Source organism: Pelodiscus sinensis, chromosome 32 (assembly GCF_049634645.1).
Source record: "Pelodiscus sinensis isolate JC-2024 chromosome 32, ASM4963464v1, whole genome shotgun sequence".
NCBI classification, from domain to species: domain Eukaryota; kingdom Metazoa; phylum Chordata; order Testudines; family Trionychidae; genus Pelodiscus; species Pelodiscus sinensis.
The window spans coordinates 3,702,580-3,718,189 of NC_134742.1; the positions used below are offsets into that span (position 1 = coordinate 3,702,580).

Here is a 15,610-nt window from a genome sequence, read left to right on the forward strand (position 1 = left end):
AGGTGCTGCCACCATGGAGAGGTGACTCTCACTTGCCCTGAGCTTCTGCAATGAGCCAGGGCTGGGGGGAATCCTCTCTGCTCGTCAGCCTGCACCCCATACGCTCCATTCCCAGCCGTGCCCCTGAGCCTGCCGCCATCCAGAACATGTACCGCAGCCCACTGCCCATGCCCTATGCCCCCGCCGCACCTGGACGTAACAACTGAGAGGGAACGTGTCCCCGTAGAGCCGCCCCGAGACTGGGTTTCACCAATGGACCGATGGGCCAGCAACATGAACTCACGAGCGTGCCGTGACTGTGGGTCTGTCCCCAGCGACTAGACAAACTCTCAGCTGTTACCCAGTTAGGCTGGCGAGTTGTCAGTCCGATGGGGGGCAGATGTCCCCGGCAGAGTGTCCATCTGGAAATGGGTCATAGGACCTCTCTGAGGACTCCTCTGCCCGCCCTCCACCAGTCATGGTGGCCCCTGCCCTTAGGACCATCGAGGGAGGGGACTGCACCAAATGGGGGAAGTGCCGTGTTGCGGGGTCCAGCCCACAAGAGGGTCCTGTGACCCCTCCCAGGAATCTCCCCACCAGCCCCTCCAAACCAGTGAGGGTCACCCCCTCAGGCCAGCTCAGAAGAGAAACGTGCACCAGTCAGAGCAGGTGCAGCCTGAAGGGCCAGGTGCTGAGTTCTGGGAACAAGATGGGCTCCTTCCCGCAGTGGTGCGCTGGGACGTCCAGGGCGATGGTGCCGGCCGGCCGCTCAGCTCCGGAGAGGGGGGCTTCTGGCCTAGGCCTTCGGGCACTAGCTGCTCTGACTGGTGCATGTTTCCCTTCTCAGCTGGCCTTGGTGGGGGGTGACACTCCCTGATTGGGAGAGGACAGAGGGGAGACTCCTTGGAGGGGTCCCAGGACCCTCTTGAGGGAAGATCCTCACACCACGGCACTTCCCCTATTTGGTGCGGCCCCCCCTGCCCTCGTTGCTCCTGAGGGCAGGGGCCACCGTGATTGGTGGGGGGCGGGCAGAGGAGTCCTCAGAGGGGTCCCGTTACCCAATTCCACATGCGTCCTGGCCTGCAACTGTCTCCAATGGGTGAAATCCATTCCCGAGGCAGATCCACGGGGAGAAAACCCGCAAGAGGGTCCCAGGACCCCTCCAAGAAGTCCCCACACGGCCTCTGCCAATTGCCTCGGGTTTCACCCCCTCGCTCATCGCAGAAGGGACTTGGGCACCAATCGGAGGTAGCGCAGCCCGAAGGCGTTGGCCAGAGTTCCTGAAAAACACCTTCTTGGAGCAAGACCACCTCTTCCTCGCTGCGTCGCCATGGGATCGCCGGGACGATGCTGCCGGCCGGCCAGTTGTTCGGCTCCAGAGATCGAGGGCTTCTGGTCTAGGTCTCCGGGCCTGGCCTGCTCTGATTGGTGCCCGTGTCTATTCTGAGATGGCCCGAAGGGGGAGTGAAACCCGCCCCTGTGGGCAGAGGGCTCTGTGGGGGTTTCTTGCAGGGGTCACAGGAGTCAGAGCACCTGAGCACAGCACTTCTGGTGCTTGGGCAAGTCCCCTCTCTCCAGGGCCACTACCCCGACTGGTAGAGCAGTGGGAGCCATGGGCAGTGAGCGAACGGCTCACATGGGACGGCAGAACCCAGCCCTGCCCCTTCTTCCCGAGGCTCCGCCCCCCCATGCCCACCAGGCTGCTGGCCCTGCCCTGCCCTCTCCTTCCCACACTGGTGGCTGCCCAGCCCCAGATTTCTACCCTCCCACCCCAGCCCCCAGGCTGCCTGGCTCCCTGGCATCCCCACAAGCCCCAGAGCAGCCAGGCAGCCTCAGCTCCCCACCCCAGTCCCAGAGCGCTGGGCAACCCCAGCCCCTCCCCCCACCGCGGACCCCAAAGTGCGTGCAGCCCCTGTCCCTCCCCCCACCGCGGACCCCAGTGCGCGCGCAGTCCCAGCCCCCCAGGAGCGTGGTCCCACTCTGGTGTTTGTGGGAAGGCCGATGGGCGACGAGAAGAACCCACCCAGATGGGCAGAGGCCGGGGGGAAGGGCCCGGAGATGGGTGGGTCTGATGGTGACTCGTGAGCTGTGTCCTGGGGTGACGGGCCAGACAAACGTTGGAGACCAGACCGCAGGGCTGGGGAGGGGCTCGGCTTCCTCTGGCCTGGGGGCGGAACGGCTCCTGGCCCCTGCGCGGCTGGTTCCCTGTCACGTGCAGCTCTGCCTCTTCCGCATCCGCCTGGTGTCCCAGCTGCTTGGTCTTCTGGCCAGGCCGGGCTCGTGGTGGGCTCAGCCGGTGTCTGCCAGAGGAGAAAGGGCAGGAGCACAGATGAGAAGAGCACAATTGTCAAGGGGGAGACTCTGGAGCAGGGCAGGTTCCCCCTCACCCCTCGCTCCCCTCGTGGCTAATGCTGTGGAGTGCGCTTGGCCCCGTGCAGGGAAGGCCCCAGGCTCTATTAGGGCCTTGTCAAGCCGCCACAGCAGGGCCTGGTTTCCTCAGAGGGGAGGGTGAATCTGTCGCCCGGCTCCGAGGGGCCGACTCCTCCCTGAACTGAAGCCTGAGGAAGCCCCACGCTGGGCTGAGTTGTCCTGAGTCAGGTTCCAGCCAATGCAGGAGGCAGGAGCTGGGCTGGTGAGTCTTAGAAGAGGCATCGGCACCTCCGAGGAGAACCAGCAACTCAGTCTGCTCAGGGTCGCTTCATGGCTTGGCTCTCTCCTCTGCCTGAGAGTGGTGCCAGGCCGCCCAGGCCTCAGCCTGCTCCAGCCCTGCTCCTGCTCCAGCCTCGACCCTAGTCCTAGCGCAGCCCGGCTCGCAGTCCAGCTAAGCTCCCAGCCCTGCTCCTAGACGGTTCCAGGCCCGCACTTGACTCCTGGCTCTGGCTCCTGCTCTTAGCTCCTCTAGGCTCGACAGCCACCACTCCAACTACTAGGCCCCACTGCCACTGCTCCAACAACTAAGCCCCCCCCCCCGCCCACCCTCATCTCAGACAGACAGGAATAATTCACATTTCTGCTTTCCATGTGTCTGACCCTGCATTGGTCAGCACCGGCTTCCCTCTCCCATTGTGCTGCCCAGGACCCCGGCTTTGCGAGAGCCTCGGAACGTCTTCCCAGGTGTCTCTGGGCTGGACTCTGATACGGGAGCTGATGTCCCTTGTGAATACCCAGCCCATGGCCCAGCCCCTGCTCCAAAGAGCTGCTCCCGTCTGTTGTACGTACCGTGGCAGGATGAAGAGTCCTTCTGTGTCGGTGCCACTCCCTAATCAAAACGCACCCCACACGAGGTTTGCCAGCTTCTGCAGCCATTTAAAATGTTCATTCAGGACGATCGCTGTGGTCCTGTCTGATCTTAAAGGCACTTCCTGGAAAGCTGAAAGAAAGAGGAAATGGGTTGGAAACCTCACAGAGCTGCTGTCACAGGTGGCTGGGAAACCTTTGCTTCCCAATGGCCTTTGCCACGGGAACACGACAGCAACCGTAACTGTGGCATTTAGGTGCAGAGCCGCAAAGGGGCTTCGGCTCCTAACTTCTACCGAATCCTTTGTGCATTTGTGCCGCCTTCAGTGCTCCAGAGGTGGCAGGGAAAGGTGTTTCCTGGGGGCCGCATGGGATGGCCTAGGAGCCGAGAACCCAACTCTGGGTGAAAGTCTCTGGCCTACAACCTCTCTAGTGGAGGGGAGCAGGTGGTGGAACTTTTTGTGACAGAGGGTAAGAATCCTTCTCCTCCTGCTAATGACTAGTCATCTTCAGTTCTGGCCGGCCTCACTTGAGAGCCTTTGTGTTCTTATCCCCATTTTACAGGTGGAGAAGGTGAGGCACAGAGTTGCTCCTGGGGGCTCAAATCTCCTGACTCCCATTCTTACATTGACCAGCAAGACCATTCTTCCCTCTTAAGTACTGTCCTCAGACAGAGACAGACACTGGGACAGCTGTGTTCAGGCCTCATATTGCCCACAGATGCACAAACGCCCAGAGCTGTTTCCTTACCTTCACACAGGCGGTAGATGTCATCTGCACTCACTGTCTCCGCCAACAGGTAGAGGTAATGGTGGATGGTCTCTCCTAAACAGACAAGGAATACCCCGGAGCTCAGGACTTTTCAACATCATCCCTGAAAATTGCTAAAGATTCAGCCATTCCCACAAGACAGCCCTTGGGAAATTCAATACCCGGCCCTTCGATGTGGCACGAAGCACATGGGAGAAAGCATCCGGCCCCAGAAGTCACTGAAAGGCCGATTGCAAAGGCGACTGAAATCGCATCTTGATGGTTTCGTGAAGATGTGGCCAAAAAGCTGTGGGCAGGAGAAGTTGGAAGAGACCAAATGGCAAAGTGGTTCCCTCCAGCTTGCAGTAAATGTGAATTCTGGCCCACGCAGATCCCCGCTGTCGGATTCTGGTGCTTGTCAGGCTGGGTGCATTGATTTAAATCAAGTTTCCCACTGGTATTACTTCTCTAATTTCCTCAAACACTACTGCAAATCTCCTCAGTGACACATAGTAATTTATAGCTGGGAGTAGCATTTTACACCAGCTAAGAGAGCACCTTGTGTGTCATTCTGGTAGATAACCTGACTTCTGTTAATTTAGGAAATAGCACATGATCACCAGTGTTAAGCTGCAGACCTTGAAGCAGTATATTAGGGATGGGAAGGACTAAATCATACACAAAAACACAATAGGGCTGATATTTTATTCAACTAACCCTTCCATGTTATATCCATGTTTCACATTTGCAGTTGCAGGAGGCTCCTGAGTTGCTGGCTGATGCTTGTCCTGAAACCCCTTTCGGTTCATGTTCATTTTTTATTAATTCAAACAGACGTGTCCCCAGAACACTAAATGTGCGGTGTCCTTACGACTTCTGCAGGGAGCTCTCCTCTTCCCCCCCTCCCACTGGCATTGTGATGCAGCTCTTAAACTAAGTTTCCCAAAAAGCTAAGTTGTGCTTGGGAGACACTTAATTTTGCTGTAAGCCCACTGAAAGACGTATCGCAGGGGGGACCTTTGGGAAAGCTGAGTTCTGCCTGGCCCAGGCTCACCACCAGACAAGCAGAGAACAAAACGTATTGGATCCGGGCTATGTCTGTCTGTGCCCATGTGTCTCAGCGGGATGACAGACATTGAAAGCCCAGAACTGACAAGGAGGAAGAGATGCTGGTTAGGCTGGAGAGACTAGTGCCATTAATGCAATTGGATGAGACTGTCGGGATGGGCAGCGCATGTTTGTGATAACATCGTAACCTATTGAACTGATTGTTCAATGAAACTAGTGAAAATTCCCCCTGGTCCCAGAGAACGGAGTGGGAAGTGGAAAAAGAGCTTTGAAGGAAGAACAGGAAAAGCTCACGTGGGTTTGCTCTGCTTACCGATGAACAGGGCTGCAGAATGTCGGATGGACGGCTGGGAGCTTTCCAGATAGGCTAAGGCCTGGAACAGGAGCCTTGGGACGTTCCTCTCGTTATTCTCCATCTAGGAACAGAGCAGGGAGAAATGCTCAGTGCAGACAACGTGATCTGCCCACAGCGGGCAGGCCAGGGCTGCTGAAGCTCAGAGGGAGGGCAGGGCAAGAGCCAGTAGGAGCCCAGACGATGGAGCTGCCCCTCTCTGAAGGGCCGGATGGAGAGGGTGCCCTGCAGTCCCAGTGTCCTAACCCCACATGGCCTGCAGGGCAGCAGGGGAGTGGAGGGCAGGAGCAGGGTGCACAGCCGCTGTGCCCACCCCACAAGCAAAAGGGGCAGGACCCCACGGGAGCCCTTCTAGGAGGGGCTGCCTCTGATGTCCCTGCATGACGAACGGGGTGGAGAACCCCCTGGGTGCTCGGGGGGTGGGGCTAGAAAGGTCTCCCTGAGCTCCCCACTCACTGCTCTGCGGGCCCAAAGAACACACCTACCAGGCACTTCCCGACGCACGGCAAGAGCTGCGAGGAGCCGTCCCAGGCCAGGCTGCAGAAGAGACTCTTCCGATTGGCCCAGCCGAGGAACACGGCGCAGCGGAAGAGGGTCACTTTGCAGCTCTGCAGCACAAGGGGAGAGCGAGGGGCCTCGCTATGAGAGGGAGTGTCTGGGGCACGTCCCCTCCTCCCTGCTCCTTGGGCTCCTGCTCTCCCTGCCAGGGGAGGTTCCTGCCACTTGTTCCCAAAGGGAGGCTGCTCAAGGGAGGGGCTGAGAACTGGCTGGCGAGAGCCGGACGGGATCTCCACAGCTCAGCCCTTCTGCGCAGAGACGGCAACGGCAGCGCCAGGCCGCTCTGGGATCCCAAATGGTCTGAGTCCAGGGGCCCTCCCCTGTGGCCCCTGCACGTCCCCAGTGGCCCTGGATGGGCAGGGGCTCTGGAGACGGGTGGGGGCCCAGGGGACTCTGGCGCTTTGCTCTCTGGAAATACCGAGCGCGGCACTTACCAGGATCACGCTCTGCTCCTCGTCTGCCAGGTGGAGCAGCAGCGGGAGCAGGCAGCTGGTGAGTTCCTGCTGCACGGCCGGTTTGTCTGGGTCCTTCACCCCACTCAGCATGGTGCCCAGCAGGGAAATGGCGGCTGAGCGGACACTGCCCCTCTCCTGGCAAGGACATGCGGGCCGGGGAAGCCGGTGAGAGCCGGGCCATGTCCCTGGCCACAGACGCTGCTCTGGGCTCCCCTCCCGGGGCCCTGGGGCATGGCGCTCACCCCTGCCCCCTTGGGGAGCAGCAGGAGGCAGGGGAGGATCTGGGGACAGGAGGTTCGGGGGGGAGGCTGCAGCAGGGCTGGGATCCTGGCGCTCAGGTTGGCCCAGAAGGGCTCTGCTGGGAGGGAGCTGTGTCAGAGGGGGCTGCATGGCAGGGGCCCCCTTGGGTGCCGCGTGGCCGGCCTGAGGGGGGAAGGGGCTGGGCAGGGACATACCAGGGTGGCAGGGAGAGGAGGGAGGGGGAATGTGCTTCTCCGGGGTTCCCAGCCTTACGTGGTCAATGAGCGGGCGCAGGCTGGCTGCCATGTCCTGGGAGATGGAGCCAAGCCCCTCCCCGGCGAGCAGGTTGGTGGCGTCTGCCGCCTCCGTCATGGCCTCCAGGACAGTCCTTGCGTCCGTGGCGCAGAACATGGCGATGGTCCCGGGCAGCTGGGCCCGTAACAACTGCCCCTGTGGGAATGCAGAAGGCAGCTCCCCACTGTCCTGGGACGCAGCCTGGGGCAGGGGCTGGACCCTCCCTCCCCATTGGCCAGACCCCAGGGACGGCCCAGCACCCCAGCAGGGGAGAAAGTCCTTCTCCTGCCACTCCGCCAGGTGCTTTGCACCCCTGGCCCTTGAGCAGAGCCTGCCCTGTCGCCTGCCGAGAGCCGCTCCAGGTCCCGCCCACCGAGCTCTGACCCTGCCCCCCGACTCCTCTGCCCTTGCCAAGTTTGGACTTTGTTGCCCGACTCCCAACCCCCCACTTCCCTGAGTGACGACCTGAGTCTCCTTCCCCTCCCCACTGCCTCCACTGACCATGCTCTGCCAAAGCGCGGGACAAGGGACACCCCCTCACCTTCCCTGGCCAGAAGAGAACACTGGCCAGGCCTTGCAGACAGAGCCTCCGTATTGCAGGGTTGTTGTCTCGGGTCCATTCCATCAGGTGTTCCTGGAGGTCTGATTTGGTGACAGTGCTGAAGATAGAAGGACTCTGGAGAAACTGGAAAGAGAAAAATCAGCGTCAGGCTAAGGAGTAGAAATCTGCCTTTGCTCTGTGCCTGCTCCATCATCTTTGCCAACTGGCCACTTTCTGCGGCACAAAATCCCTGGCATGAAGGAGCCAGTGGCTGGTGTTTGAAATGGTCCATTCCTGGAAGGGCAACTAATCCACAAGCCCCTAATGAACTCCAGGGACAGAGGACTCTCTGGGGACCGCTAAGCGTCATGGGCAGAGCACTGTGGCAGAGGAAAAAGAAACCCCCGGGGAAGGCGAGGAGAGAGGCCCGGGCTTGGGGTGCTGGAGAAACATCTCCTCTTGTCACATGTCCCAGGGAGGTGCATGCAGCCAGGAGTAATCTCACGCTGACCCCTCCACTCTGCCCAGTCCCGCTAGTATCTGCGTGGGCAGAGGAGCTGGCTGGCTGTGAGATTGCTGAACCGCTGGCCATGGGCCCCAGCCCCTATTGGCCCAGGAGGGGTCTGAGCTGCTCTGCACAAGCCCACGTGTGCCAGGCCGCTCCGGACTCTCACCTCGGTGCAGAAAGTCAGGGCGATTTCTCTCAGCGCCTCCTCCTCCTCCCGACTCTGCACGATGGCGATGGCCTCTCTGAGAACCACAGGGACCTGTGGGTTCCGGTGCTCGACCATGGCTCTGGAAGAGCAAAGGGAAAGTCCCCGGGATTACCAAAGGGAGAGACAGTCCCTCCCCCATTGCGGGGCTGAGAGGGCCGGCTGGGGCAGAGGAGGATCTCCCGCCCAACTCCCATTGCCCAGACAGGCTGCAGGAAGAGGAAACTTGAGACTCCTACCTTGCGATCAAGCCCACCCCTCGGGAGAAGTGATGGCGGGAGGCGATCATTTCCCAGCCCTGCTGTAACTGGATAGTGGCAAATTCCTTCCAGTATCTGGGCATGGAAAAGAGGGTCTTCACGGCCTCCAGGGACGTGCTAAACTCAAAAAAAAAAAAAATCCTGGTGTCAGAAATCTACTGCAGCCCAACCCGCTCAAGGCCTGGGGCACAAGGCATGGTCAGCAGTAGCCGGCCTCCCCCGGGATGGACCCAGCACCCTGTCGGGGCTCACTGAGGTTTTGGCAGGTGGCGACACTGCAGCTTCTACAGATGCTCGGTGCCCTCGCTCCCAATGGTCTAACACCTGACTCTTCGCTGGGGCCGGCACCAGGTCACTGGGCACATGGGCCAGATCCTTAGTTGGTGCGAGGGAGCAAAACTCTGCCCGTTTGCAGCAGCTGAGGTGCCTTCGGGCTCCCCGGCACCCCCCAGGGGAGTCCACACGGAATCAGCTTCATGGTCCCCCTTGCTCCTGCCTGCCTGTGACACGGCCCCCCTGCTGGGCTGGGCCTGAGTGCTGCCGGCCTTGCTCTCTCTGCATGTGCTCTGGTGACCCTGCCCTGAGCCGGGGCCTTGTGGGGCCGAGGCCCTAACACTTCGGCAGGTGGTGCATGGGGAGGTACCGACGTGGTCCCTGCCTGTGCTGGGAAGGAGCCGGCCTGTAGGCAGGGTCAGAGGAGCAAGCGTGACTCACAAGCACATGGGTGCCCAGCACCGCTCCCCCCAGACAGACCTGCCCAGAACTGCGCCTGGGCTCCGCAGGGGCCGTGTGTGACCTGCGGGTGCAGCAGATCAAATCTGTTCTTCCCCTTCCTTTCTGCCGTTACCTCAAGGGGCTGAGGCGGCCGGATCCCTCAGGGCTGGATTTCTGGCTGGCCGTCCAGGTCCCTGGCAGGCGCAGGTCCAGCACGTGCTGCACCTGCCTGACGCAGAGGAGGAGCAAGTGGGGAAACATTTGCAAGATGGCTTCTCGGTATCCCCACAGGAAAAAGATCTCATAGAGCGTGTCCATAGCCTGGAGTCAGAACGAGACAGAAAAGTCACTGAGCTGTCCCCACCTCCCATCCGCTCCCATGGCATTTTGCTGTCATGCTGGTGCCGTTTCTCACATCCTTGTGGCTTATGAGGAAGGAGGGTTAGTTCCTCAGGGGGAGGGGAGATGTGATGGCCCCTGACCCGTCTTCCATTGCTAGAATGGGCGCAGAAGGGAACCTCTTGGAAAGATCAGAAGAGTCCGGCTGACATTATTCCCCATTATCTCTCTCCATGGCCTAGCCCTCGCCCTTCGCCTTCCCAGGCCGGACCGGAGGGGGCGACACCATCATGAGGGGACCCAAACTTCTAGGCGCATGGACAGGGCATCCCACAATCCCTCTGCTGCCTGAGTAACTCCAGTGCCACAAGCAGCAGGGAGCCGGGGCGATGCCGGGAGGTCGATGCAGTTTCAGTCCAGACCCCACGTTGCTCCCGGCGACTGACTTTCCAGCAGCTCATGGTTTGCAGGTCCTCGTTTTCACTCCCCCATCGTGCAGGGCTGCTTGTGTGTTCTGGGCCTGTAGTAAAAACTAAGTGTGCTTCTTCCCCTCCATTGCTTAAGCTCGATACAGAGGATGAGACAACCTGACTGCAGAGGAGTCATCCATAACTATCAATGAGTACCCCTACTCATGAGAAGATGGGATAATTGGCAGATTGACGAGCCTTAGAGCGGAGCAAGCCCCCCAAAAGGACGACTGACTACAGGACGAACCTTCGAGAGATGTTCTGGGAACTCTCACATCAAAAGATAACATTCCGGTCACAAGCGGACAGAGCGAGATCCATGGATTTTAACAAGAAGGAGGAATATATAAAGCAGGGTGCTTAGCTATGGAACTTTGAGTTCGTCTGCCACACTATCTGGAGAGGAGTATCGGATCGATCGACCGACAAGGCCCTGCTCCCCCCTGTGTTCAATCTACCTGGCCACTAGATGGACACAGACTCTGGACTGGTAACTATATCATCTGGCAGAACTGTGTATGCATGATGTTTTGTGTGTAGGTGTGTGTTTGAAAAGCATAAGCAACTCTTGTATTCTCAATCAATGCGGCGTGCTGCCTTTCCCCCATAAAAGATCTCGTGTGCTTCGTTTAAGCATAACAGCGTAGCCCACTAGCAGGAGGGTAGACTAATGGCTTGTGCTGCTCTTCTAGAAGGGTGCCACCAGATCTAAGTTCCTTGCTGATCTCAAACCAGGACCCCTGGGGCCAGCACTGAGATTGACCATCTCCCTGGCTTGTGTCTGCCCCTTGTTGCCAGGCCTTGGAGGGTTGGGTCACTCCTTTGCTCTTGGAGAACATCCCCCCAAGATCCCAAACTACTTCACCAGGGTCAATGGGAACTTCTGCCGGGTCGGGTTCGAATCCTCCTGCCCCAGTTAGAGGGACCCCGACCGTGCTGCTTCTTTGACTCTCTCAGATGCCCCGGCTTGGGGTCTGGCTTCCCTGGCTCCTCTGAGGCCACGTAGTCCTCAAGCAGGGAGACAGTTTCAGCGAGGGGCGCCGGGCGGTGTCACTGCGCCCATTCCTGCCTGCCCCCGGCAGGATCCGTGTCACGGGCGCGATCACAGAAGACTCCTTGGGGGCGTTTCCCAGAGCGCTGGCAAAGCCGCTGACACTCGCTTCTTGGCACTCAAGAGCTTCTCGCTACACTGTCCTGCTGGGCCAGGTCTCCTGGTCTCCCCCAGCCGAGGCACAGAGCAGAGACCCTCCCCCACCCCCAGAGCTATACAGACATTGAGTCTATTCTGGTCTGAGGTCACAACTGTTTACACAATGCTTGATAGGAAACAAAAGTGATTTTATTAAGCACAAGCTGTGGGATTTATGTGTTTGCAAGTGAGAAAGGGCAGAGCAAAGTGAATTACAAATGTCAAATAAGAAGAAACGCATCCGTAGTTTTAACACACACTCGAGCCTCTTACAAACTCACCCTCCAACTGTTCTTATTTGGGTTAAACCTCCCAGCAAGGGCAGGTCTCTGTGTTTAAGGATAAGTCATTTGATGGTGGAAGCTCCCCCCAAAGTTAGTAAATTTGTGACTCTGGGGAGTGTTGTAAGCAGCGACTGCAAAGACCAGGCTTCATTTTTTTAAGTTTTCTTGCAGGTCCCCACGTTCTGTGCTCAGAGTGGAGATCAGCCCTGGCACGTGGTGTCCCGACCCTGCACTGGGGCTGCAGAGGTGAAGCCTGGCTGCCTAGCAGAGAAGGTCGCACCCCCACAGGCGTGCTGGGTGGGCTCCAGCTGGAGGTAGCTAGAAAGGCCGGTGGAGCAGCTCAGAAAGGGCTGACGCCTACGGGGGCAGAGGTGCCGCTGGGGCTCCCGAGGAGAAGCGCAGCTGCACCCAGACGCCATCACCAGTCAGCAGGGAACTGCAGCCGAAGCCCCGGTTTGGAGGAAAGAGACGGCGCTCAGGATGGGAGAGAAGCTGGCAGGAAGCAGCCCAGGGCGGGTAGTTGAACCCCGGGTGCTCGGCGTCTTTCGGCTGGATTCCCCACCCAGCTAGTAGTGCCCCACTCCAACGCTGACAGGGTGCACTGGGACGCGGTGGAGAGGGTGGCCTGGGTCCCCCTGGCCCTCCACACCAATCCCACCAGGAGTTCTAACACACCTCTGGCTGCTAGGCCTGTGTGAAGGGAGCTGCCCTGTTGATTTGGAGCACAGGGAGTTAAGCCCTGTGTGAAGGGAGCTGCAGGGTTGATTTGGAGCATTGGGACGCACACGGGGTTGAGCTCCAAGTGAGGGGCCTCCGTGTTCGGTGGCGAGTTCGCTACGTGACAGCTCCAGTCTCACTTACGGCCAGAGACACGCTGCGGCTCCTCTCCTCCCGGTGGCTCTTCCGGAGCTTGTCCAGCAGCTGGTGCAGCACGTGCCGGGAGAGCTGTGCTTCTTCCCCCAAGGCCTTCCACAGCTCCCTGGCACCTCTGCAAGGTCAGAAACCAAAATCAGAGGGTCCCTGCTTGCCCCCCCCCCCTCTTGCCTCCCCAGGGAGAGGCTGGGAAGGCCAGCGGGAAAGGGGGCCCTTAGAGGAGACGCCCAGGGGCTGGGAGGCTGAGGCAGGTGAGTCCCTTCCATGAGCTCTTCATTTATTCCCTTCCCCAGAGGCCTCATTGCTCCTGCAGCCTGTGCCGCTGCTTCCAGTAACTGCCCTGGGGCTGCGCACAGCGTGACACCACCCAGCCCAGCCTGCACCAAAGGCTGCTCGGTGACATTTACGCTGGAGTCACGGCCCAGGGATGCTCCCCATAGCCTGGTCCTGCCCCTCTGGTGGAGCTGGCGGAAGGGGGGTGACCCACAGAAATCAGGAGCCTGCTGGAACTCTCCAGGGACCTGTCACGTCTGCACTCTGGGCAGGGAAGAGGGAGGGGCTGGTTTCCAAGGGGCTGGGCCTGGGCATCTCCCCTCAGGAGGCAGGGACAGCCCCGTGCCCAGCAGGGAGCTGGCTCCATCCCTGTGGCCTGCCAGGCCTTTCCCGCGCTCTGCCCTGGAGGAGGAGGGGAGGGGAAATCGGGCTGAGGTGATAACAGCCTCTCCCTACCTCTCCCATCGCGGCGCGTGGGCCACACAGGCTGGAACCACGTCCCGGGGGTGGGCGCGAGCCAGCAGGGCGATGGTTCCCAGCGCGGCTCTTCTGGCTCTGGGGTCCTTGACGTCGTCCAGCCAGGTGAAAATCTCTCCCACGACGTCTCCCACCTGGAGGCAGCCAGAAAGCTGAGGGGGGGATTGCTCAAGAGCGGCCTCCTGCCAGGTCACCCCTCCTGGCAGAAGGCGCTTGGAGAAGGGCAGGAACGTCACCAAGTCACTGAGCCGCTCTTGGTCCCAGGTCCCCGTGTGTCACGCGGGTAGAATTCCTGCCTCCCCAGAGGGCGATGGAGCTCAATTGATCAGGGGAGTGACTGATGCTCACACCTCCTAGGAAGGGGCTGTAGAAATGGACTCGGGCAGAGCCCTCCCTGCACCAGTCTAATTCCCGGGGGGGGGCACCGGAGCCAGTGGGGCCGGGCAGCAGGATCACACGTCAGAGGCACCGGGGCAAAGTGCAAAGCCAACTGGTTCCTGCTGCACCGGTGGGTCACACAAGGGCCCTGCAGGGCACGTGAGGAAACCCCGTCCGCTCCGGGAGCCCAGCGTGGCGGCCCCTCGGCAGACTCTGTCAGTGCCGTGCTCCAGGGCTGGGCTGTGACCCACCTGCCATGGGGCTGGGCTGGCCCCAGGGACGTGTCCGAGCTCCAGCGCACAGAGCTCTGGAAACACCTGCCCACCCCAGCACCGAATGGAAAGGGGCTGAGCCGACCTGCCAGACCGTGACCCTGTGCCCCAGGGCCGGTTTCCTCAGAGCCAGTTCTCCCAGCCCCTCTCCCCACACGCCCCTGCCCCTCGCCGGGCGTCTCTTACTCGCTCCATGCGGGCGCTGTGCTGGGACACGGTGGCTCTCAGCGCCTCCTCCGCCGCCTGAAAGCTCTCCAGGGCGGGGGCCGTCAGAGCCTTCACGGCTGCCAGCAGCAGGGCTGTGGGCTGGGCTGAGGCAGGGGGCTCCCCGAGGGTCTGCAATGAACAGGGGCAGAGCCTGTAGGGACTGAGCATTTCCACTGGGCAGCTGCCCTGGGACACTCGCTCCCTGGGGGCTGGCAGGGCCTAGTGAGCATGGAGGAGCCTGCTGAGACCTTTGATTGAGCAGCCTCCCCCGGTGCCAGGCGAGGGTTTGGAGTGCTCTTGCAGAGCCCTGCTTCCACCCTCGGCGTGGTGCTCCCACAAAGCCCCCATATTACACAGCTTTGCTCCAGGGAGCTGGTCACACGTAGGAGTGTTTCCTTTTGGTCCCTGAGCCGGGGGGGGGGGGGGGGGGAGCGTTCTCCTCTGAGAGACACCGGCTCCGGCACATAGACACTCGCCCCGCAGGGGATGCTTCCCGTTGGCTCAGTCACAAGCCTCATTACCATAGTCATGTGGGAGCTGCTCTGTGCTAATGGGGTGGGCCGGCGGTCTGGTTCCTCCTCCTCTTCGCTCCCTTCCGCCCCGTTGGGCGTCTTCTGGGAGAGCTCGTTCTCCACCCCTGGAGCAGAGGAGACGCGCTGGTTTCAATGTGTTACCCTGGGCGACAGCAGGACACGGGGCCCAGAGCCCTGACGTGACTTGCCCAGGGTCACACAGCAAGGTGCTTGCAGGGCCGAGCAGAGAGCGCTGCTCCCATGACTCTCAGCTGGGGGCTCTCCCCACTGGGCTTCCTCTCCCCTAGGGGCAGAGTCTCTCCCACGGTGCGTTCTCCTCTCCCCGGCCCTCGCCCCCTTCCTGCAGTGAGGGGAACAGGCCTCATTTCCCGTGTGACGCCCCAGGAAGTGATGGCCCAGCCCAGCCCAGCCCCCAGTTGAGAGCTGCTGCGACCTTTGGATGGGGTGACCCCTGGTCCCTTTTTAACGGTTCTGTTCCCTCCTCTCCGGCAGCTGCTGCTGGCGCAGGGGGTTGGAGCTGCCCCTCGGCTCCCATCCAAGGATCCCTGGAAGCTGCGTGCGAATCCCTTTCCTGATTGGCTGGGGAAGGACAATGGGGCACTCGCTCTCTTGTGGTGGAGGAGGGTGTCCTGCCTCCAGCCTCCAGCCCGGTCCCCCCACCTCTCCCAGCCCCCTGCAGGGTCTGTACTGGCTGGGGGAGCAAATCAGGGAGCCAACTTCTCTACTTTGCTCCAAGTCTTCCCTGCCCGGTGAACTGCGAACAGGGCAGCAGCCTCCCTCGCACCCTCCTCCTCCCCTGCCTCCCGTTGGGGAATTGGCCCAGCAGGGATCCTGTTTTCTCCCGTTACACTCCCCTGATGATCATTCAGTTCTGTTTATTCTCTGCCTGCTCCTTTGCCCCTGCTCTCCCCAGTTCACACCCAATATATTTTCTTCCCACACGCATGGACTATTGAAAATACATATTTATACCCACGGGTTTGGGTCCACACACCACACACCACCGCGATATTGGTGTTGCACATGAGAAAATTCAGTCGGCCCAAGGTTGGAAAATCTTAGCGGGAACACTGCTCCTATCCCCTTGTCTGACAGCCGGTGAGAGGGGACCTGGCTCCGTGGCCACCAGAGCCCTCCGGGAACAGGGGCTGCAG

At 60.4% G+C, this 15,610-nt stretch overlaps 1 protein-coding gene across 1 annotated transcript; it reads right to left on the reverse strand.

Annotated features, from left to right (window-relative positions):
- Nucleotides 1–1,942: 1,942 nt before the first annotated feature.
- Nucleotides 1,943–7,612, reverse strand: LOC142823167 (maestro heat-like repeat family member 5). Its single transcript, XM_075913745.1, has 8 exons — nucleotides 7,475–7,612; nucleotides 6,913–7,089; nucleotides 6,379–6,534; nucleotides 5,872–5,994; nucleotides 5,348–5,450; nucleotides 3,967–4,041; nucleotides 3,199–3,349; nucleotides 1,943–2,279 (listed from the first exon to the last, which is right to left on the reverse strand). Exons 1-7 carry the CDS (start codon nucleotides 7,556–7,558, stop codon nucleotides 3,243–3,245), a joined length of 825 nt encoding a protein of 274 aa, XP_075769860.1. The 5' UTR covers nucleotides 7,559–7,612; the 3' UTR covers nucleotides 1,943–2,279; nucleotides 3,199–3,242.
- Between the last annotated feature and the right edge of the window lie 7,998 nt (nucleotides 7,613–15,610).

What these genes read in the sequence shown, in the direction of transcription:
- LOC142823167 (XM_075913745.1), bottom strand. Translation starts at nt 7,558, where the DNA reads ATGGAATGGACCCGAGACAACAACCCTGCAATACGGAGGCTCTGTCTG. An exon ending in AGGAGCAGAGCGTGATCCTG is followed by an intron (nt 5,995 to 6,378) that starts GTAAGTGCCGCG and finishes CTTGTGCTGCAG; the next exon opens with AGCTGCAAAGTGACCCTCTT. An exon ending in TTCTGCAGCCCTGTTCATCG is followed by an intron (nt 4,042 to 5,347) that starts GTAAGCAGAGCA and finishes TTGTCTGTTTAG; the next exon opens with GAGAGACCATCCACCATTAC.